We start from the raw sequence: 24,004 nt of genomic DNA, 5'->3' as shown, positions 1-24,004 counted from the left end.
TGATTTATTCTTGATAGGTCTTGGTGTTCAGGTGACTGATTATCCTTAGTAAGGAACCAAAGTTTTTTCGACTAAGTCACCTCTGGTGAAAAGTGTTATGGAACAAACTGTTAAGCAAGATGAATGTAAAATGCCAAATTGTCAAGTTAAAAGAGAACTCTTCATTTGTTCAGTTATTATAAATATGAACTAGAAACGGAAATCATCAAGGAATAAGGTTATAATAATAGATTATTATCCAGCATGGGGCCCAACACGGGGCTTGATCTCACCACCCTTAGATCATGACCTGAGCCAAAATCAAGAGTTGGATTCTTAACTGACTAAGCCACCCAGGAGCCCCAATACAATATGTTGGTGGAAGAAATTTTATACTGGATTTCATGGTAATTTTCTTGCTAGGAAGTCGCAAAAAAAAGTATTTATGTTTTTTTGGTTAAATAGTAGCATGGTTAATATTGCTTTACAGACTATAGATTCTTCAAATAGTCTATCCTAAAAGGTACAGCACACATATGAAATCATAATTATTGATTTGAATCCACACCTGAGTAGATGTATCATAGTTAACTTAGTGTTAGTCAAGTCCAGTATTTCCTGAAATCTGCAACTATGAAAGATATTGAACGAAATATTTCTAGAGCTGAGACTGTGAAATTGGTTGCTATAGAACCAAAGGAAGCAATGGAATGCAAACAAAATACAAGACATACTTACAGATGTTGAACAACTTCAAATCCAAACAGCGAATAACGGAAATAATACTTCTAAGTCTTCTCTTTAACTTATACTTGAGCTATCCACCTGTCATGAAATATCTAGCTTTCTATTGATAAGTCAATATGTTTTGCAACAGTTTTTATTTCACTTACACTAAGACAAGCACAATTTCATAGGGAAAGAAAATTCTAATATAGGAGTGTCTGGTATAATTAAACGGTAATCATTTAGAGATATGATTAAATCACTTACATATTTCCACCATTTGAAAGACCAATTTCTGCACATACAGATTCAGTGTCACATTTCCACGTTATTAACTATGGATGCATACCAGGGCAAAAGACAGAATACATGATTTCAGAGAACAAATGGTTCTTTAGTACTTAGCTGAGTTCTTAAATCATAGTCTCAAATTGAACATGGTTTTGGCAGCCTAAACAGAAAGCTTATAAGAAATAATTGGTTTATTACCAGTTTATTACAAAAAGTGCCACATGCAATATATACTCCGAAAGACCACTGCTTTTTCTAGATTTTCCTCTGGGAGTAGCAGAGTAGATTTGTGCTTGCAATCCCCATATAAACCACTTAGCAAAAATTATGGAATTAGGGTGGAAGGAATCTTGTTCTCCAAGAGTGGAAATAAGATCAGGTGAGGAAAGCAGTTCACTACAATGCTTTATCAGTGGACATTCTACAACAACCCCCCCTTTTTTCTGGACCCTTTTTTTTTTCTTTTTAAGATTCTATTTATTTATTTGAGAGAGAGAGAGAGATAAGAGCATGAGCAGGGTGAGGGACAGAGGGAGGAGCAGGCTCTCTGCTGAGCAGGGAGCCCGACATGGGGCTTGATCCCAGAGCTCAGGGAACATGACCTGAGCTGAAGGCAGATGCTTAAGCAACTGAGTCACCCTAAGGTGCCCCTGTGGACCCTTTTCTACAGCTTGTTTATGAGAACCAAACCTCCAAGGGCAGGGGACAGGGAGAACCTGCAAAACAGGCAGGCTGAGAGAGTCTGAGTCTTTTGTTCTTTTGTGTGTTTGTTTTTCAGAGTTTCTACCCCTGGGTAAATTGAGTACTCTCTAAAGTTTGAGAATAGAACCAAAGGGGAGGTCAGCAGTTGTGTTTCTTGAGCATGTTGGGACTGTAAGCTAATTGTGCTTATAGTTCTAAAGCTGAGCTACACAAATGTTTAATCCCCAGTGCTTAGTGCCAAGTTCATCATGCATAGTTAAGAAATGTTTCCTGAATGTCTTGAATTAGACCTTGACTCAGTCAATGTCTTATCATTGGAAACCATGAGACATCAGCACTTGGCTTGTATTACACTGAAACTGCTTTAACCAAGGTGCCCCTGGAACATTGAGATCTGTGAATTTGACCTGGCCTGTGACCCAAAAGGCAGTAAATCCTCATCACCAGTCCTTGAGGTGACTCCCAACCCTATCTTGCTACTTCTTTTCTCTGAGTTTACCCTTCTGTTCTGTCCATTCTTCCTAATCTTTTCCACTGTGCCTTATGGAATCCCTGTTGCAGAGTAAACACATTCACCTACCTTATTAGTGTCTTTAAACAATGATTCTGGTATCTTTTTGTCTTTTTTCATAGGATGATATTTTTTTTGTCTTCTTTAGTGACCATTTCTTATTACTTATTATCATTGATAGCATATTTTGGGCAGACTGGGGGTGGCAGTGAGGGACAAGTGGAAGGTGAACATTCTAGTTTCCTATTTTTGCTGGCAAACCATCACTTATCTGTGCACACTGAAATGCACATTATTTGAAACTCTTCCACCTTTTCCCTCTCCCTGTTACAGTTGTCATTCGGCTCATGAGCACTCTCATTTGACACCTGCTCAGTCCTTTTCTCTCCTCAATTCCTGCCACATCATAAGTCTCTTAGTGCTTTAATACCAGTGACCACTGCTTTACGCCGTTAGTGGCCATTCAGCCTCCAATAACTGATAGCCTCATCCTAGACCCTGTCATCTACAGGAACGGTTCCCCCACTGGAAGTTTAATCTTCAATTGCGTACTCTGACCACAAACACCTCCTTTTCTGGATACCCCATTTCCGGACTCCATTACAGCTATTTTTGGACCTCCTTGGGACCATTAATGCTCTTGTTTTCCCCAATAAATCACCTTCCTTCAAGCATAGTCACTTCCCTGCGTATCTATTCGAGACCAACACCCTCACTTGTACGCATAACTGGATCCCCTCCCTTTCTTCCATCATTCTCCTAGAATTCAGGTTAGGTCAAGCAATTTGTCTTCTGTACTCCTCCTCCCATTGAGTGTTCTTGGAGAAGAGCACATAAACATGCTAATATGCATTAACTTAATCCAAGTTCCTGAGCCCCAGTCCCAGCCAGATCCACCCAGTGCATGTTGAGATGTTTTTAGGACATGCAAAAAGAAAAAAAAAAAGAAAAAAAGCATCGAGTAGAAGGCAGATGTATAGACTCCAGATAAGGCCTGGGAAGGAGGCAGTGGTTTTGGAATTATATTCTCCACTAGATTTACTCCTTCTGCTCTCTAGTGAACAGTGCCACCTCCATAAGGTCACAAGCCAGAAAATTGGAAGTCACCCTTCATGTTCTCCTCTCCTTTAACCCTGACACCAATTGGTCAATAATCCCTCCATGCAACCTATGAAATGTTTCTTGAATCAGTTCCATCTTTTTTAACTCTACCGGTGAGTTTTATTTCACTTGTCACCTGTATTACTGTTACGGCTCCTAACTGGCTTTCCAGCCAGTTAAAATAAAAGAATGCATTTGAACTTTTCTCAACTCAAATGGGAAAGTCTGTATTAGTTTTTTTTGCTTCCTATAGCCTACAAGGTCCTGGTTTCAAACCTACATGCATCTCTACCCTCACCTCTTTCCCTTTTTCCTTCCCATGCACTCTGCTGCTCAGACCCACTGGTCTTCAGCGACTCCCCAGACATCACTCACATGTCTTCTCCTGCCTCTCCTTCACACACATGTATTCACTCTGCCTGGAAGGGCTCTTCTCTTCTCTTCCACTCGCTAACTCCTGGGTGCCTTGCCTTTGTGTTCAACCTCACAGAACATCATGCTATACGATTATGCCAACATTAGCCCCGTGTTTCTGCTTGCAGAAAGTCTATTGACAACCAAAATGAGAAAACTTCCCTAATACTGATTTGGTATATTGGCTTTTAAAAAACTTTTCTTTAGCAGTGACAATACTCCATATCAAGAAACCAGATAGGATGCTTACCCTTTGGAAGAAAAATTCCGGTTCGTCCAATAACCTTTTTAGCTCCAAAGCTGACAAGGGAGGTCCCATCTCTGGCGGTCCCCCAGGCTCTGGGATACCATGCTTTTTTGTTCATGTCCCCCGCTCTTCTCATTTTATACTTCAGAGAGCCTCCTCCCCAAGCTTGAGCCAGACCTCGCTAATGTTGTCCTGAAACAGACCCAGGGAAAAGCTCCAGGGTAGAGTGAAGAATGAGGAAGAGTCCTGTTAGAGTAGACTTTTCCGCTTCCCACTCCCACCCTACTTGTTTCTCCTAATAAACAAGGCCTGAGACACTGAGAACACCAGAGAAAGGTGAGGTAGATGATTGACTCTCCTTGGTAAAAACCATAGTGCAGCCTTTAGCTCTCCGTCCTGTGCAGAGATGCTCACAAAAGATTTCTTAACTTGGTGTTCCTTTCCACGTGCTCCCGGCATGGCTCTTTCCCATTCGTATTGTAAACTCTGAGGGTATGTTCACTCACTCATCCATTCATTCATCTACTAAACAAACAGTTTTGGAGCAGAGCTTCTGTGTGCCAGGCCCTGTCCTAAGGTGCACAATGGTAATCCAGACAAAGTCCTTGACGCAGGGATATTATATGCTAGTGAAGCAGGCAGAAAATGCAAATAAATTCCACAATTCTAGACGGAGGCACCTTAGTGGATGGGAAATACACGATTAGAGCTCGTTTGCCCCGGTTCTAATCTGCCCAGGTGCAACTCCAGGCTTGCCGGTACTAGCTTTGTGATCTTGAGTCTGTTATTGATCTCCTCTGTAAAATGGTGATCATCATTGTGCCTTGTCTGGTTGTTGTTAGGAGTGAAGCACTTGGAGCCCTGAGTAAGAGTTCTGTAGACACAAAAAAACACACAGGAAAAATCTTGGTGTATTCCGTGCCTGCTACAAGCCTCATGCGGCTGGAGCTAGGTCGTGAAAGAAGATGAATTTCGGAAGGAGGCGGCAGCCCCATCATGCTGGAGCTTTGTAGATTTCATTTTTGAGAAATGTAAAGTCGTTTAAAAAATAGTTGCTTTGCGTTTTGAAATGATGGCGATAAGTTCTTTGAGAAAATGCTTACTAACTATAATTCAGGCTCAATATGAGCCACATAAGTGAGTATTTAAGCCTTAGGAACTAATGAAGGTCAAATTCTTGTTTTCTAGTTCTTTTTAATGTCAGTTTGTTTGGGTTTCTCTGGTTTGGTTAATTAGCTAAAGAGCCGAATGTGGAATCTTTGACAAATGGCTGTTCAGTACAATTCATATGACACACTTCATTATTAATTTATAGTCAGTTCCTGATTCTACTTAAAGACTTTCTAAACCTCCTCCTATTTTGTGAAAGACATAGATACCGTCTTAGATATTTGGGGGATGGTATATAGATCACCTATAATGAATTTAAAAACAGGGCAACGTGTTACAAGCATTGAGGGACCAGTGAGCAAGCAAGTGTGTATTTAACAATTGATAGGGTTGTGAAAGAATTTCAATCTAAAATGGAACTGGAGGGTATAAAATGGAAAACTTATACATATGCTCTCAGAAAAACAAAACTTAAGGACTGAGAGACTGATTTTCTGTTAATGCCTGATTTTCAGAAAACCGATAACATTGGAATTTTCTTCCTTTTTATGGGTGGAGGGGCAGAGCAGTAGGGAGGAAGAGAGAATCTTAAGCAGTCTCCATGCCCAGCTCAGAGCCCAATGTGGGGCTCGATCTCACAACCCTGAGATCATGGCCTGAGCTGAAATCAGGAGTGGGACGCTTAACTGACTGAGCCACCCAAGTGCCCCAATATTGGAATTTTCTTAAGTGATTGGAGATTGCTTGTCTCATATCAACCTTGGAAAGTTTTGCTTATGGTTTCTAGAGGCATGAACAAGAAATGACCCAGGTAGGGTTGGTTTAGCAAAATAAACTGACTTGAACGCTGTTTGTATGGCTGGACTGGTTTTGATGGCTAAGGGAATTTTCAAAGCTGGTCTCATTTGTTTTTGATTTTAACAGACTCCAACTGAGCTCTCCCCTCTTTACAATCCCTGCCTGTAAATACAGCCCATCCCAAACCCTCAACAGACTCACCTGTAGCTTGCTACAGTTTGCCTCTCTCAAACTGCAAGGCCTCTGCTATTCCTAAATAAACTCATTCTTTTGCGCTGGTCTTAGTTTACGTCTTTATTTAGGTCAAAAATGTCTACTTAAAAAAATAGGATTTTTCTGTCTAAGGGAGGTTCCATCTTTTTGGTTTGCCAGATGAATCAGCACACATTAATTGAATGCTAATATTTTTAGGACATTATGCTAAGCATTATGTTTTAATAGGAAATATTTCTAGTATTATTCATCCTATTCCACAAACACTTATAAGATATTTCCTATATGCCCAGTGTTGTACTAAGTGCTGGAAATTCAAAGGGAAGGTGATAGGATGGACAATTTTTTTTTTTTTTAAGATTTTATTTATTTATTCGACAGAGATAGAGACAGCCAACGAGAGAGGGAACACAAGCAGGGGGAGTGGGAGAGGAAGAAGCAGGCTCATAGTGGAGGAGCCTGATGTGGGGCTCGATCCCATAACGCCGGGATCACGCCCCGAGCCGAAGGCAGGCGTTTAACCGCTGTGCCACCCAGGCGCCCCTAGGATGGACTATTTTAATACTGTGTGATAAAGGCTGTGGTAGAAGAAAGTCCAGCATGCTGTGGAAACACGCAGATGAGCAGGGAGCAGACCTGGAAGTTGGCGATCTCATTTAATTTTCATTGTTGTTGATTGCTTGCTTTTGACTAAATCAAGTGTAGAAACATGTTCTCTTCAATTCCAATAACATTAGCAAGTTTCTTTTCCTTCATCAGGTAGTGAAGTTTTAGTGCCCCCTGCGGGAGGCTGAATGAGGACCCCCTCCAAATAGGTCCACATCCTAATCCCTAGAGCCCGTGAATGTGATCTCACATGGCAAGAGAGACTCTGCAGATGTGATTTACTTAGGGGTCTTGGGTTGGGAAGATTATCTTGGATTGGTGAGCCCAATGTAATTACAAAGTTCCTTGTAGGAGAGAGGTAAGGGGTCAGGGTTAGTAGTAAGAGATGAGATGACAGAAGCAAGAGGTGAGGAAAGGCCATGAGCCAAGGAATGCAGGTGGCCTCCGGGAGCTGAAAGAGGCAAGGAAATGAGTCTCCCTTGCATCCACCAAGCCTCCAGAAGTAACATGTTCCTTGTTAGTGAAATTCCTTATTTAGGGAACCCCATAGATTGCAAACCTGCACATTTTATTTCTACAAACCATATACTGTCATTCTTTACGAGTGAGAAGCTGTCTATCTCTGGTTTAGTTCATGGCTCTTATGAAAGATTGGTAAATTATTGTGAACCATTAGATCCCCCAGCTTATCCTGAATATGGTAACTCACAGAGTGATATGACATTTCTGTGTCTCTCAGGAACCTGAGCCATCCTGGTTGGGGGCACCTCTCAAGCCCTACCCTGCCTCATGATGTAAGGAGATACAAGTGGCCAATAAATATTTCATCATGAAGATGTTCAGCTACATTAATTACCAGGGAAATCCAAATTAAAGCTACACTGAGGATTAGATTGGAAAATATTTTTTAAAAGTCTGAAAATCCAAGCATTGACTGTGATCTAGAAAAATGGGCACTTTCTGCTTGTAGGAATACAGAATAGTGCAAACACGTAAGAAAATATCTTGGCATCTTCCAGCAAGTTTAAACTGTGCATACCTTGTAACATAATAACTACTCTAAGACAAGTGCCAGGAAGTATGGATGAGATGTTCATAGTAGCATTGTTTATCTTAACAAAAAAAAATTAAAAATAAAAATAAATAGTTGCAAATCCAGAAGTATACAGTTTGCACCTTACCACTTATGTTTCTAAAGTTATATAGATGTGGACTCTAACTATAAAGTAAGATAAGGGAATGACAAACAGATAATTTTGGGTGTTGGCTATTTCTGGGGGGAGGGAATATTATCTGAGAAGTTTATAATGGGCCTTCAATTGTATTCATGATTTCCACTTCTTATATGGGCACTAGGTGTCTGTCTTATATAGATAGGTGTCTGTATTGCCATTCTTTGTATTTTTTTATTGTTAAGTATATTATTTTGGTGAATGTCCAGAAAAATCTCATAATGTTAACAAATGTAATTACTCTCTACCTCTCCCAACTTATGCCACTATGTCCAAATGGTTTTAGGAGGTAGTTGCTGTTGGAACAATGGACACAAAGGTCCTAGGATCCTTTTTCATAGGGACTTTAGCCTCCATTTGCTGCTGATCAGAACAAAAAGAAGGATATACTGACGTATAGCTATACAAGAAAATGCAGGATTGAAAGTTTCTATCAAGATAATAAAAATGGGGGGGTGACTGGGTGGCTCAGTTGGTTGAGTGACCGACTCTTGATTTCGGCTCAGGTCATGATCTCAGGGTCCTGGAATGGAGCCTGGTGTCAGGCTCTGCACTCAGTGCAGAGTCTGCTTGTCCCTCTCCCTCTGCTTTGCTCCCTTCCCCTCCCCCCTCCGCTCTCGCTCTCTCAAATGAATAAATAAAATCTTAATAAAAAAAGATAATCAAAATGGAAACTCTCCATTATAATTAGACATTGTGCAGCATGAATAGAATTCTCAGACTAGAAAAGTGACACCCAATACTGGCGTGCACTAACTCATTACCTTCAAGTCTGTTGGGTGTCATGCATTCACAAACAAGAGACTCGAGTAAATATAAATTATTCTGCATATTTACAGAGTTTTGTAACTACAAAACAGTAACTTGTCAGTTAGTCACCCAGTATTGATTAAGGTTTTATTAATTGTGCAGTTGAGTACTCACCATTCAGGAAATTCATTTTAAAAAATAAGCCTTGTCCTCCACCCTTGAGGAACTGATGTTATAATATATTTAATTACAATAGTTTGTGCTCAGTCTTATAGTAGAGCTAACTTGGGACAATCATATCTGTGGAGAGAGAATTAAGAGTCACAGAATAAAAATGCAGAAATACAGGGTCGCCTGGGTGCCTCAGTCAATTAAACATCTGACTCTTGGTTTTGGCTTAGGTCATGATCTCAGGGTCCTGAGATTGAGCCCCCATCAGGCTCCGTGCTCAGTAGGGAGTCTGCTTAAGGATTCTCTCTCTCTTCCTTTGGTCCTCCCCCTGCTCGTGTGCACATGCTCTTCTCTCTCAAATAAATAAATAAATCTTTAAAAAATGCAGAAATACAGAAGGTAATTGAAGGGAGGGAATGTTTTCAGGAAAAGATGATGTCAAGAGAATGGACACCTGCCCAATGTCAAGTGTCCATGCTAGTCATTGAGAATCAAGAAAATGATTATGGAACAGAGAGAGCAGGATGTCACCTGATGGAACCAATTATTAATACGCCTCTAAGCTATAACATATGTAAACCAATTTCCTAAAGCTCAAATAAAGGATAAAAGTTTGGATGTTCAAGTCATATTTGGCAAAATATGGGGCGCCTGGGTGGCACAGTGGTTAAGGATTTGCCTTCGGCTCAGGGCATGATCCCGGCATTATGGGATCGAGCCCCACATCAGGCTCCTCCGCTATGAGCCTGCTTCTTCCTCTCCCACTCCCCCTGCTTGTGTTCCCGCTCTCGCTGGCTGTCTATCTCTGTCCAATAAATAAATAAAATCTTTAAAAAAAATATTTGGCAAAATATGTATACCTTTATGTGGTAGCCAGAATGTCCAACAAACAACATTTCATTGTCCTGAGCTCTTGAAAAATAATTAAATTTGTTTGTAATTAGGCTAAATCATTTATAAGAACTTGAGCAAAATCATCTCCAATGGAAAAATTCATGTATCATAAATTGGAAGGGAAAGAAATGTCATACAATAAATGTTCTGGGACAACTGGTTAAATATCTGGGGAAAATGGAATTTAAATGTAATAAAGAATTACTTGTTGAAATCAAAATATAAAAGTCAGACATAATTAGCTTAGCTTCCTAAGTTTTAAAAACTTTTATAAGTCAAAGAAATCATTTTTTTTTCTTGTTTGAGGCTTGATTTTGTTTCTTTTTTTTTTTTTTTAAAGATTTTATTTATTTATTTGACAGAGAGAGAGACAGCCAGCGAGAGAGGGAACACAAGCAGGGGGAGTGGGAGAGGAAGATGCAGGCTCCCAGCAGAGGAGCCCGATGCGGGACTCGATCCCATAACGCCGGGATCACGCCCTGAGCCGAAGGCAGATGCTTAACGACTGAGCCACCCAGGCGCCCCATTGATTTGGTTTCTTAAGAGAAGGAAAAAAGGAAACAGTAATCTCAGAAGACATAGTGCAAGAGTATGCCTAGATTATATGTTTATGGACATTCTGAACAACAGACTTGCCCTGTTTGACAAAAGGCAATTTGGGACAAAGCCTACAAAGACGTTTTCATTGTGTCTAACTTCTTCTTCTTCTTCTTTTTTTTTTTTTTAAAGATTTTATTTATTTATTTGACAGAGACAGCCAGTGAGAGAGGGAACACAAGCAGGGGAATTGGGAGAGGAAGAAGCAGGCTCCTAGCGGAGGAGCCCTATGTGGGGCTTGACCCCAGAACACTGGGATCACCCCCTGAGCCGAAGGCAGACACTTAACGACTGTGCCACCCAGGTGCCCCCATTGTGTCTAACTTCTAATTAAAACAAAGGGTCCAAATATTCTACAAAGCCTTAACTGTGCAGAAATGGTTATTTGTAAAACCATGGTGGTAAAAGGAAGAGCTTAGAAGTCTGTGGACATGGCATTTAAAAAGAATATCCTCTTCAGTACTTACTGTTTATACTTCAGAGCTTTGAAAATTGAAGTTCATAATTATTATTTGGTAATAAATCTGTAATAAGTTAATGTTGAAATTCCGCTGAGGAAAAAACACAAGATGTCTGTATACTTGGGTTCCTTTGATTATCTGTCTACTTTGATTTCTCATAACTTTATTTAAGTATTTTCTCCCTTCCTTCCATTCTTTCATTTGATTTGATCAAATCAAGCCCCTGCTATTTCATTCCTCAATGGTTGGACATACGCCTACAAAGAAAGGGAGAAGGGAAAACTGGACACTTACAGATGGGTTTATAAGATGAAAAAGAACAGTTTTCCAGGAGTAATACAACAGTTTTTGCTTCTAAAACCAATCAAGCAAGTCTCTGAGGATTCTTGTAAATAGACACTGTGATATAAAAAACACACCTTGACCACATTCTGTAAGACAGACAATGCAAAGTGTCATTTGTGCCATTTCAAAGAAATCATTCTTAAAGGAAAAATCGGAAAAGTAAAGTGCTGGAAAATATTTGCAACACATGGGGTAAAAAAGTCATTGGTATCTCAATACATAGAATGTTCACTAGAAAAAAAGAGTACTGAACCATAATATTTGAATTGCCTGAAACATGAATATGAATAGACATAAATATGAACATGAATAAACACACATGAATATATAAATATTAATGCTTTACAAATATGAACACTGAATAATATGGAAATTGTTATTAATATCTTTAATTTTAGAGTTATGAAACAAAGGAAATGTCAACACACATACACACACACACACACACACACTTTTTTTTCTGACCTGATTAGCCAAGACTGAGGAAATGGTCAAGCAAGGAGAATGTAGTGAATAGGGCCATCTTGTGACTTTTTTTTTTTTAAGATATCACTGATTTATTTTAGAGAGAGATAGAGAACACGAACAGGGGGAGGAGCAGAGGGAGAGGGAGAGAAATCCCAAGCAGAGCTCCTGTAGTGAGCATGGAGCCGGATCTGGGGCTCGATCCCAAGACCCTGAGACCATGACCTGAGCTGAAATCAAGAGTTGGATGCTTAACTGACTGAGCCATCTGGATGCCCCCATCTTGTGACATTGTTAGTGACATGTCATCTGGTACAATTTTCTTCAACAAGTTGACAATATTAATTGAGTTCTGATCTAATTAATTCCACTTCTAGATTGCAACCTAAAAAAAAATCAAAAATTTTGAAAAAACTGTTTTTCAAAATTGAATATCATGTTGAACCAATAAGAGAGAAACAATCTAAATACTTCAGCAATGGAAACGTGGTTAAGTCAACTCTTACTTTCATGTAATAGACTGTTATGTGACCAATAAAACACACAAAACCAAACGAAAAGGAATAAGTATCTTTAGATATGCATTGAAAAAAGTCTGTATGGAATCCATCACATTTCAATAGTGGATAAACAATTATTTTCTAATTTTCGGAACTATCTTCAAAATGTATATTTATATTTATATTTCTTTATATATTTATTTTATGCTTTATATTATAAATATATTTATATTTAAATTATATTTATGTATATTTATATTACTTTTATATTTATATTATTTTTATTTATAAATATTTATATTTATATTACTTTTCTAATTGGAAAAACATATATGAAGTCAGATGTTTCATAAACTAATGGAAAAAAAGAGAAGCAAGATAGTAGATTGAGGGCAGTGAGTAATGGAGACTAAAGTTAATGGATTTATAATGGAAGGATGAATCTAGTCTGTGTGGATGCTTGTTTTGTTTTTTTTTTAAATGGTCATAGAACATTGTTCTAAAAGTGAAGTACAAAAGAAATCCAAAAAATCATAAGTGAGTGCAATTCATGTATGTTACTTCATATCTTACTTACATCAGACTATTCGTCTACTAAGGGATTTGTTTATTCGATTTCCATCTGAAGAATCGATTTTCTGGTTCTACGTGGGTTTTTGACAGATTCGGGGTTGAATTTCCGCTCTGCCGCAGCTATTGGTTTTGCAACTTGAAGGACGTTTCTTAAACTCCTTGAGGGTTGGCTTCCTCATCTGTAATCTAGACATAATACTCTTTCACAGGGCATTTTTGAAGGTTAAAGTACTTTATGTACCTATCGTAGTCCTGGACACATAAGTGTTTGCTTTTATTAGAGAAAAATGTTTTCACGAAGAAGCATTGAATTTTGTATATTTTAGTATATATGAACACTGATCCGTATATTTTGTATATATATTTATATATAATAAATAGTTAATATATGTTTATATGTAATTGTTAACATTTTAGTGTATATATATATATATACACACACACACACACGTATATACATATACATAGTATATATATATATACACACACGTATATACATATACATAGTATATATATATTTTAGTATATACATATATGTATCATAAAACTTCTTTTATGAGGTGCCTGGGTGGCTCAGCTGGTTTAGCGTCTGCCTTCTGCTCAGGTCATGATCTCCAGGTCCTGGGATTGAGCCCTGTGTCAGGCTCCTTGCTCAGTGGGGAGTCTGCTTCTCCCCTCCCCTCTCTGCCCCTCCCCCTGTTTTGCGCCCTCTCAAATAAATAAGTAAAATCTTAAGAAAAAAACCAAAACCATTTATTTTAGGGTGTTTTAACTTCTATTATTTTGGTCTACTAATTTTTTTTTTCCTACTGTACTGAGCTTCGAGATAACTTTCTCAAAATTCTACATTTTCCTTTTGGGGATTCCATAGCCATGGGAGAGAATCGGAAATTGATCTTCCTTTTTTTTTGGTTTCTCTCTGATCTTCAGAGCCAAGAAGAAGCACAAATGCCAATTAGCACTGACATATGAATCAACTTTTCATATTTACAACGAAACCCAGAAACAATCTATTCGGTTCTTCTAAGGATATTGAACAATTGCCTCTCCTTTTTCCTTCGTGGATAAAGCAAAGGAAGCCCAAGAAGTGTCGCAGAAACCCAGATGCAGGTTGGCTGCTATGGTCTTGTGCTTCGTGACCTTGGCTGATTAAGCAGCTTTCAGTTGGGAAGAGCGAAGAGCCCTAGGCTCTCGCTCCTTTCTCTGGGGAGTACTATTTCAATCTTTGGTGGTCAAGGTGGAGATCACACTTAAAGGATAGGACAAAATGGCTTGGGTCATGAATGCTTAGACCAGACCATAAAACTGGAGGTTTAGTTTCAAGCCTGAGGATTGATAATAACTAATATACTTGCAGAGCCAGCGAACAAACGAAGCAGAGGCGGCGCATGGGCTCAGGGGTGCACGATGATTAACACGAAGAACGGGGCGCCCCAGGGGCGATCTTGTTCCCTGCTGAGAGGCACCAAAGTTCAGTGGCCTGAGCTCCTTTCCTGAAGTGAGGCACTAAACCCCAGGACCAGAAGTTGTTCAGGCTGGTGTTGAAAGAGGGCACCATCATTACGCAAACCTCAACCTTATCTATCTTAAAGCAACTGTTTTTTTTTTTTTTTTTAAATCAGGCCACAGGTACAGCAACTAGTTTATTTTACGGTTTACTTCTGACTGTGCCATCAAGCCTTGAAACGGGAGATTTCAGTGCATCAAGCCTAGCTAAAATGCCAATGGCGTTTCCACGTTACTTGTCAGAGAATGGCTTTGAATACAGAGGAAAGAGAGGGTATCGAAAAAAATCAAAATAACGTATGATATGAATTTTATTAGAGCCCGCCAATATATCTCAGTAAACACTTACTTTTAACTTACATCATACCTAAAGAAATGGTCATGTGTGGTGAATATTTATAAGCCGAACACCTGTGTTATCACACTCAGGTCAAAAAAGGACACTTCCAGCTCCTCTCAAGTCCCTCCACATTGTATCCAGTCCCAATTCTGCTTTTCTCCTTTCCCTGAGAGGTAACCACTATTATGAGTTTTATGTTAATCATTTCTTTGCTTTTTAAAAAATGGATCTATCCCTTATGAATGTATCCCTAAACAAGACAATTTAATGTCTCTGTTATTTTTCCCACTACATTATATTTGTCAGAATCATAGATTTGCTGTATTTAGTAATAGTTTATTCATTTTCATTGGTGAAAGTATTTTATTGTACAAATATATCACAACTTACTTACCTATTCTGCTATTGATGTGAATTTGGGGCATTTTCAAAAAATTGATAAATAATGCTACTATAAACATTCGTGTGTGTGTGTGTGTGTGTGTGTGTGTGTGTGTGTGTGTGTGTGTCCTCTGGGAACATACTGGGGTAGAATTATTAGATCATATAGTATAGGAATGTCTTCAAATTTATTAGATAATATCAGATGCTTTTCAAGTTGTCTTACCAATTTATGTTGCTGCCAGGCCTATATTTATTTAGGACTTCATTAATGATTTACTCATTAAAATTTCATAATTTTTTTCTATTTAAAAGTAGTACACCTCTATTAGTAGATTTATTTCTAGATACTTGAAAATGTTCTTTAACTATCTCTTTAAGTTTTTAGTTTTCTGAATATGTGTTGCTAACATACAAAACTCTGAAACAGTTACTTATACAAAACAAATGCAAAATAAATTTAATTATTAGTCATTTAACATTTGCTGAATGAGAAGTCCAGAGGTTTGGAATTAGTTGCATACATTTTTTTTCCATGAATCTACTTATCACACAATAAGAAGACATGTCTGCTTTTGAATTAGGATGTGTGTAAATTTATTAATATTTTGGAAATTCATGTCATTAGCCTTCCTGCTGGGAGTGGTGGGCTTACAGGAAATGTGTAACTAAAAAGGATCTTTAAAGTCATTTTTTCTCCATTCCATACTGCAGGCCACATTGTGAAAGGCCCAGGGAGCATTAATTCTCACAACGATGTAAAACAGCTCTTCAGTTGCGCGTGCTGTAACATGCGAACTTTTCCTTGGGACAAACGGAAAAGTACCAAAGACGTTGTCTCTTTTCTAGTTCTTGCTCATCAAAAAGATTGGGATTCATGAGAAGTGGTGACATCGTTCCATAGCCTAAAGCAACACTAATTTACATAGAAGCAGATCAGGTTTACCTTGGCTAAGCCTTGAGTCATATAGTCAAGAGCTAATGAAGTATACTTATTTCCTATTTTTGTCTTTATTTTTGGCTAAAACCATTTTAGTAAGTTTTTATTTCCCTTGTCCATCTCAGTATTGCCACTGACTTCAACAGCACCATAGATTTTATTCACCATTCACCTACATCTATCATGACCCTGTTTTCTCAACATTATTCTATTTCTGGAAAGTTTTGAAATTAGTCATTACCATAATCCCTCTGCCTAGCTACAGAATATTCTGCAATGTTCATAATCAAGGAGTGGCTTTGTGGGTTTAAGAAACAGAAACTAAATTCCTAACCCGTGAGAAATCAAGTTTTTGTGATTTAAATGAATTATGTGAGATAAGGAGGGCAAGGGTTTGTATCTGCTCAGAATCCTGGAGTCATTCTTACAACTGAGACAACTTTCTGCATCTTGTTTTTTTTGAAGGGAGCAAATTTTTCTGTTTGTTTTTCCCCAGCAAGCATAGATCGTGTATTTTGGGATTGAATTTGGAAATTTGGGGGGGGGGGTAGGGAATAGATGACTATTGTTTTGCATAACCCAGATTGAATAAATACAGTTATTAATTTAACATAAATCCAGGATTTTCCGACTTCTCATCCACGGAGTGAGTACAGACATCTCTGGAGTTGCATTTGAGATACCACACCCTCAGAATGCATGGCGAACAGCCTCATGCTGTGGATATTGAGCAAAGTGCAGTAGAGCTGGTGAGTACCAAGGCTTTTAGTGGCTTTCCTGTCTCAGTCTTGCTTTCAACATTTAACGTGTACTACTTCAAGAAAGTTAGGTTGCATTTTTCTGATTTTGCTATTACAGGATGAATGGAATCTGAGACGTTATTACCAGTAATCACAAGTGTTGAGGGGGGTTATTTAATACACCAGATACTGCTTTTCATATCATTTGGGAATTGTGCATTAGACTTTTCTCTAAATTTTGATATTTTGCCTGAATTTTGACATTTATATCTAAGGTACCTGTAGGCAAAATTTTTAGTAAATTATTTAAGATGTTTATAGCACACATTAATATTATATATCATTATTTATTTATGCTTATTTTCTATTGTTTATTTATATTATTATTTATTATTATATATTTTGATTCAATGAAAATATTTATTCTCATTGACCTATTTGTATGTATCTAAAGTAGTAATTTATGGAAAATATCACATGGGGAGACTTATGTTGAAAATGTGTTACTCTAGTATATACTCTAATATAAAAATTGTATTTCTTGAACATATATGGGGTCTCATTCCTCATTCAAACAAATCTCTTCATTTTACACATGAGGGAATTGAAATATTAAGAGTCCACTTAGCTAGTGGCAGAGTCAGAAATAGAACTCAGATTTCTCACATAATCTCATTTTTTGTTGAAGATTTTATTTATTTATTTCAGAAAGTGAGCAAGTGCGAGAGAGAGAGAGAGAGAGAGAGAGAGAGAGAGAGATCACGAGCAGGAGAAGCAGACCCCCCACTAAGCAGGGAGCCCGATGTGGGGCTCAATCCCAGGATTCTGGGATCATGATCTGAGCTAAAGGCAAAAGCTTAACGGACTGAGTCACTCAGGCGCCCCTATAATCTCATTATAAGAAACTACTTTTCAGAAACCTTTACTACTATGTTCATAATAGGGAAGAATAAATTTTAAATCAACCTGAGGTTGTAGAACCAAGAGACGAATCAGAAGAAATCAATAGGAAGATAGGATTTGATAAAAGAATCGTTTTGCCACTTGAAGTTTAGATTTATGATCAGTTTTGGGATTCAACAACTAGACCGTCATAAACTTAATTTATAGGATGACTCATATTTAAGGGAAGTTACAAAATGTCATTGCTTTAATATCATATATACGTCATTTTATTTCCTTCTCCTTTTCATTATAAATTAGAGTGTGTTATTTCCCCACATGCCAAAATCTATGCAATTTATTCCATTAAGTCAAATATTAGATAATGTAACTAAAAAACCCAAGCAAACAAACAAAAAAACCCAAATAGTGAAACTGACTTCCGAAACCATGAAAAGGAATGTTTGGACTCCCCCTCCCCCCCCCACCTTTTTTTTTTTTGTAATCTGACAGTCTATAACTTCTTAGATCCCCCAAAACAACAGGTAGAATTTTTTTTTTAACAATTACTGTGAGTTTATTTGTTCATTTTAGAGCATTGGAAAATATAGACAATAACAAAGAAAAAAGAAAAAATCACTCATGATCCCTCCCAGAAAAGAATCACTGGTAATATTTTGCTTCCTGTCCCCTCTCCCATCCAATCTAATTTTATTCTTATAATTGCTTTATTTTGCCAAGTGAAATTTTTTGTCAATTTACCTAAGTTTTTCCTCCAAAAATCCCATAAAGATATTAATTAAAATTCAGAGAATTAAGAGCTTATCCTGCTGAAGTTTTTTCATAAGAGGACATCTATCCAAGTTGTCTTTTTGTTCCTCTGTAAAGTTCTGTGGGTTTCTTTATATAAGTCCTGTAGCATTTGATATGCTTAGCTGTTTTATTTTGCTTTATTACTATGAATAGCATTTGCTAATACATGCACACACACGCACCCACAAGTGCTGTTACATATGTTTTTCATAATTTTATAATCAGCCAATTTAATGAGTTCTTATTCCTTTTGAAAGATTGTACAGTTGATTCTTTGGGATCCTGTTTGTAAACAGTCATATGATGTAGAAAAAAATGTTAACTTTATCTTCACCTTTCCATTGTTCACACATACTGATGAGAACTTCTAGAAAAACACTACCTAATATTGGTGTGAGGGGACGTTCTTCACTTCTGACTTTAAAGGAATGTGCCTGATGTTTCACTGTTAAATAGGATGTTAGTCATTGTTTTGAGGTAAACATTCCTTGTCACGTTTGGGAATTACGATTTTATTTGTAGTTCTTTGAGATTTGTATTGCTTGTCTGCTTTTGTCAAGACCGAATGCTGAAATTTGATAAAATGGTCCTTGGGCATCTATTGAATCAATCATTTTATTTTTCTTCATGGATCATTTGATGTGAATAATGTATTTGTACAATTCATATCCTTATACCATTTATTAGAGTTTCGGATTCTCCTAGAACTTGGTTGGTTTTTCATTTAATATATGTTGGATTCACATCATTTATATGTGCTTCATTTGTTCATGTTCCCAGTTAAAACTCTCTTCACCTTTAACAATAGGACTTATTTGTTTATTTATTTATTTAAAAATTCTTTCTCTGCAGTTGCCCAGAAATCCATACTGTTCGAATGAAGGAACCCACTGTGGTTGTAGATTGCCCACTGTGACCCTCCAGCCTCCGTGGGTAAGTTTTGGGGTCTGGGGGGAGGTGGGGAGTCTTTACCAGTCAGGTGGAACACTGGTGAAATGGGACAAGCAGGCCCTGCCCTACAGACTCTCTGCAGGTGTCTCATGTCCTTTAACCCTTCACTGGCCCCACGTCCTTTGGCTACTCTGCCCTTCTCCCATGCTGCCAGTCCACAAGCTCCTGGTGACACCTGGGACCCATGGCCCCCAACAGTTTTTCAGAGCTTCATTCTATTCCTTGAAGACCCTACCTCATACCAGAGCTAATACGTTTTGTATTTTGAGGTCTTTCCGAGCTCAATGAAAGTCCTCTTATGTATGTTTAAGAGAGAAAAATTTATTTAAAAAATATTTTTCTAATTATAAAATTTCAATATGTAATATGAAAATAGGAGATAACAATGAACAAAAGAACACCTGCAATTTTCCATCACTCAGAGATAACCAATCTAAATGTTTTGATATGCGTTTTCATAATTTTCCTAGCCTTGAGGATTAACTAGATAATTTAATTTATATTGCGATGTTAGTAGCTGATAATAACAGTAATGTATTCCAGAGGCAATCTGTTTGCATTTGAAATGATGCCTTATTGCTTCAGTACAAAGGGGTGAGTCAGAGGGAACATTTTGTCCTCATGGACTTGTGGACAAGGGGTGTGTGTGTGTGTGTGTGTGTGTGTATGTCTGTGTGTGTGAAAGAGAGAGAGAGAAAAAGAAAGAGATAGCTGATATATTGTACTTTAAATTATAGCATTTGGAGTAATGAAAAATGATAACTTTATTCTAATTGAAATCAGTTACCAAAGTCACTACTGTGTCGTTGGCTGAAATATTCACTTTTCATAATTCATTGCAGGTTACAGCAAAACCGTGGTCACTCTGGAAAACATTTCTGGTGTGTCTTTTGGCCTGTCTAATTGCCACAACGCTTGTTGTTCTGGTCTTATATTTTGTCCACTTTGGCAAGGCCACCAACAGTACCACTATCATCATTCACGCAGACGGAAAGTCGAATCACGTCACCTGCATCCCTGGTTCTACCCCATCTCCTGCCTCATCAGCCCCGCCTGGATCTCCCACCTCTGTGCCCAACCAAAGCTCCTCTGCCAAGGTGTCTCCATCCTCCGTGGAGACAACTAAAACAATAACATTGGAGCATGAAGTTATCATCGAAGATCAAAAATGACAGCTTTGAGCCCTTAGCTCTCCTCCAGCCAGATCAACACCCTCACCCTGGAGAAGGCATGTCTAGGAGGAGTCCTCTCCTCCCTGCCAAGAGGTTGCAAAGCATTTGGCTTCATGAGAGCTTGCCCTTCTTGCCCCAGTCATTTGCTGTATTCCCATATTGTAATGACTCAGTCTTGGGCCCTCCAATATTCAAATGATTGGGAAAAAAATTTTTTTTTCAACTGAGCCTGATTGATTCATTCAGGCTGGGGCCCAGAGCTTCCTTATCATCCCTCCTATACAACCAACTTCATTCTTCACAAGTGGGGGTTTCAACTGAGGAAGAGGCTGCCGGGTGGATCCCGCTGTACTTCGCTCCCTGCCTGTTGGTTCTTAAGCCAGTATTTACCATCTAATTATTGCTTCTTTTACAATCTCATATACTTCACTATTTTCAGCATTTGTATTCCAGTAGGGAGAAGGAAATGTTCAATTAAAGTAGTTAATGAGCAAGAGTTTTTAAATACTGTTGGTTATTCTAGGCACATTTCTCTTATTGGGAAATTCAGAAAAGAGATTAGTAAGGTTAGAAATAATCGAGGAAGATTTTGGAGAAAAACTAAGGGTTGAAAAAGGGTGAAAAGTTGGACTTAGGTAGAGGTAATTAAAATAGAAAATGAGAGGGTGAAGGGGGTTTAATAGATTTAAAATCAAAAGCACACTTAGAAGCACTTGAAATGTAACAAATGATGTATTTTATATATTTGCATTTTTTTCACTGATATTGTCAACATTATTTTCCACAGTTAATATTTTTCTTAATATCCAAAATACCATAAAAACTACTACTTGTAAAATTTGAACTCTAAAATTGTTTTGTTTTTTGTACTACAATTTTGAGGGCACATTGTTTGCAATTTGCTATGAAACACAAGACTTGTTCAATATTTATATTGAGTGTTTAATATTCACTAAAAGCATACACATTTAGAGTTAAATGAACCTGCCCATTCCACCCCCAACCTCCAAACTCTACAAAAATGGAAGACTATCTCAGACAAGGAGGCTTCCACCCAAAGTCTCAGCCCTATGAGTGGACACTAAAGCCTTGGTATCCAGCCTCCAACTTCGGATTGTCTTTTGCACACCATTAGAAGTTCTGAAAGCTTGTTCTGGTTTGTTTTGTTTTTTGTTTTCCTAAAGCAAAAGGCTTTGTGTTCTATATAATTCTAGGTTGTTTTGCTGCAGTCAATAATAGGCCATGTAAATTAGAATAGACTTTGAGGCCTTACTGAATACTTAGACTCCACAAAAGAAAGATCAGAAATATGGCCATTCCTTACAAAATTGTTATATATGGGCAGCTAGTCTTATTTCTCAGACACGAAGAGATATACAAATTTAAGTCTTTGAAGAATAATTTTTATACCACAAGTATCATTTGATAATACAACTTAAGAACGATGAAAGTTGTTACATACATTTTAGAAAAGAAATGTCATAAAGTTCTAGATAAGTTTAATAAACACAAGGGAGTAAATGTGCATGCATTTTCCCTTGTATGATCTTTAACCAATTCGTTTCTATTGTAGTTTTTATTTAAATGCTAGTGAAGAAGAAAGACTAAATTCACTAGGTTCAAATGTAATTCTTAATATAATTTAAACTTTGCTTTGTGGTATAAAAGTAAAAAAAGCTTTTTTAAAAAGACCAAAAACAAACTTACTGCTAATTAAAATTAAAAAAGAAAAAGTTCTGTGTTCTAGAAGCCATGCTAAGTAACTAGATGTTGTAATAAGAGCTGTTGTTTACTTCCTTTACTTTTATACATACTACAGAGTGTGGTTTGGTAACACGGGAATGTGGTATGGTAATACCACTTTATGTTTAAGGAGGATCTTAGCAATGAATTTCCTACATTAAATATTGGGTTGGAGGATATTGTAATTGAGTTATCTGAGATCACTGGGTTTCTGTGCTTTGTAAAATAGAGATGTAAATGAGCCCTTGGATTCTCTGTTTTGTTTTAGACTTTTAGGACTTAATAAAATATTAAAATAGTAAACAGAGTTTTGGAAAATATCTTCACAAGTTAAAATACGTCACTTGAACAAAAATTTTACAAAGTACTGTGAAAATACTAAGTGTGCATAGTCAGAAATCAGTAAGCACCCACTTTTAATGATCTATTCAGCAAATACTGAAACCATACATAAGCACTAATATTTATTGTTTCAAAAATTTATTCACCGTACTTGATTGATAGTAATATATTTTAGTCAGGAAGTTTCTCTATTTAAAATATCTGCTACATAGACTTTTGCGAGTCTATCATTTATTCTTAAGTGCAAATTAACTTTATGTAGGATTGAATGTTAAGTTTTCAAATACACTTCACCAAATAAGAGTGTAATTAACTTCTTTAGAGGCTTTATTGGAAAATGTCGTATTGTGCGTTTGTTCCTCCTCCAGCTCGTTTATCTATACTGAAAATCTGCCGTAGCAGGTAGCCCAGCTCCATGACGATAGGCCGCTCACTCTGATCATGCGCAGTTTCAAAAGTTTTTGAAACTACAGCCGAGAACGCGGACTCCGTCTTTGGACCTCCGTCTTGTTCACGCCTGCGCAGTGACCCCCGCAGGTGTGTGTTCCGTGCCGGGAGGCGGTTAAGGTATACCCTGACCTGAATGTGGGAAGGCGAGGTCTGATCCTGAGCGCACAGAGGGCTCCACTTTAGATAACTAGTCGATATCCTCTGGTGCATACAGATGGTGCCACTTTAGGTAACTACCCTGTGGCTGCACCACCATACCCCTTGCTCTATAAAAGCTGGGGATTAAGGTCCGGACTGGGTGGGGAATATCTCTGCGTCTGCTGTGGATCATTCTCTGTGGGATTCCCCGCTGTCAGTAAGTTACCCTAAAACCCTGTGTAAATGGTATAGAGACGCTTGCTTCGTTTTTCAGCCTCTAAGTGCCTTCTCTTTGCTTTACTGACTCTCCTCCACCTTCTAAGAATTGGCGAGTCAGCCAGGAGACAAAACAAGCATGGGCGAAGGGGAAAGCCCTTTATTTGTGGGAGAAATCCCAGGTTGGCCAGCAACCTCCATGTGGAGGGACTTGTCAAGTTCTTGGAGAGTTTCAGACCAGTGCAGGAATACAGAGATGCCCCCGCCCCCAGCCAAAAAAAAAAAAAAAAAAAAGCCCAAGGGATTGTTAGATAGCGTATCCGAAACAGCAGGGAAAGGAAATGGAGAAGGGAACTGACCAAGCTATGTGGTGGTAGCTTGGCTGTTGATCTGTGCATATGAGCCCCCACGGAAATGCAGTTACTAGTAAGGAGAGTTGGAAAAAACCAGGGGAGGGTGTCTTTAGAAGCATGGCTTTAGAAGAGGATATAGGAGCCCATGTGCTTCTAATGTGGACATTATGTCCAAAAGAATCCAACAGCGAGAGGAACGGTTGGGAATTATGGTGTGTAAGATGGCAAAGATGTGTGGGCACAGACATTCACACACTGAAGTAAGTGTTCTAGCTCAAGAGAATTGAGACCCAAAGCACACGATCCCTGGGATAATGACTCATAGGATGACATTATCGTGGAGGAGGAAAA

At 38.1% G+C, this 24,004-nt stretch overlaps 1 protein-coding gene across 3 annotated transcripts in view; it reads left to right on the top strand.

Moving 5' to 3' along the window:
- DYNAP (uncharacterized) overlaps positions 1-22,447 on the top strand; it is a 40,704-nt gene extending 18,257 nt beyond the window's left edge. Inside the window, exons 1-4 of one of the 3 annotated variants that reach the window (XM_045790139.2) lie at positions 16,118-16,189; positions 16,475-16,602; positions 19,141-19,221; positions 20,082-22,447. In XM_045790139.2, coding sequence (XP_045646095.1) covers positions 16,549-16,602; positions 19,141-19,221; positions 20,082-20,411 — 465 coding nt within the window. In that variant the 5' untranslated portion in view covers positions 16,118-16,189; positions 16,475-16,548 and the 3' untranslated portion in view covers positions 20,412-22,447. Of the gene's footprint in view, positions 1-16,117; positions 16,190-16,396; positions 16,603-19,140; positions 19,222-20,081 lie in introns of those variants that run through there. The other 2 variants (XM_087869788.1, XM_045790138.2) reach the window with 2 other exon arrangements.
- Positions 22,448-24,004: the final 1,557 nt, after the last annotated feature.

The sequence above is a fragment of the Ursus americanus genome, chromosome 19 (assembly GCF_024610735.1).
Source record: "Ursus americanus isolate L20-20 chromosome 19, mUrsAme1.1.p, whole genome shotgun sequence".
NCBI lineage: Eukaryota > Metazoa > Chordata > Mammalia > Carnivora > Ursidae > Ursus > Ursus americanus.
Note: the sequence above shows the minus strand (reverse complement) of the source record. Positions and strands in the feature narration are given on the sequence as shown.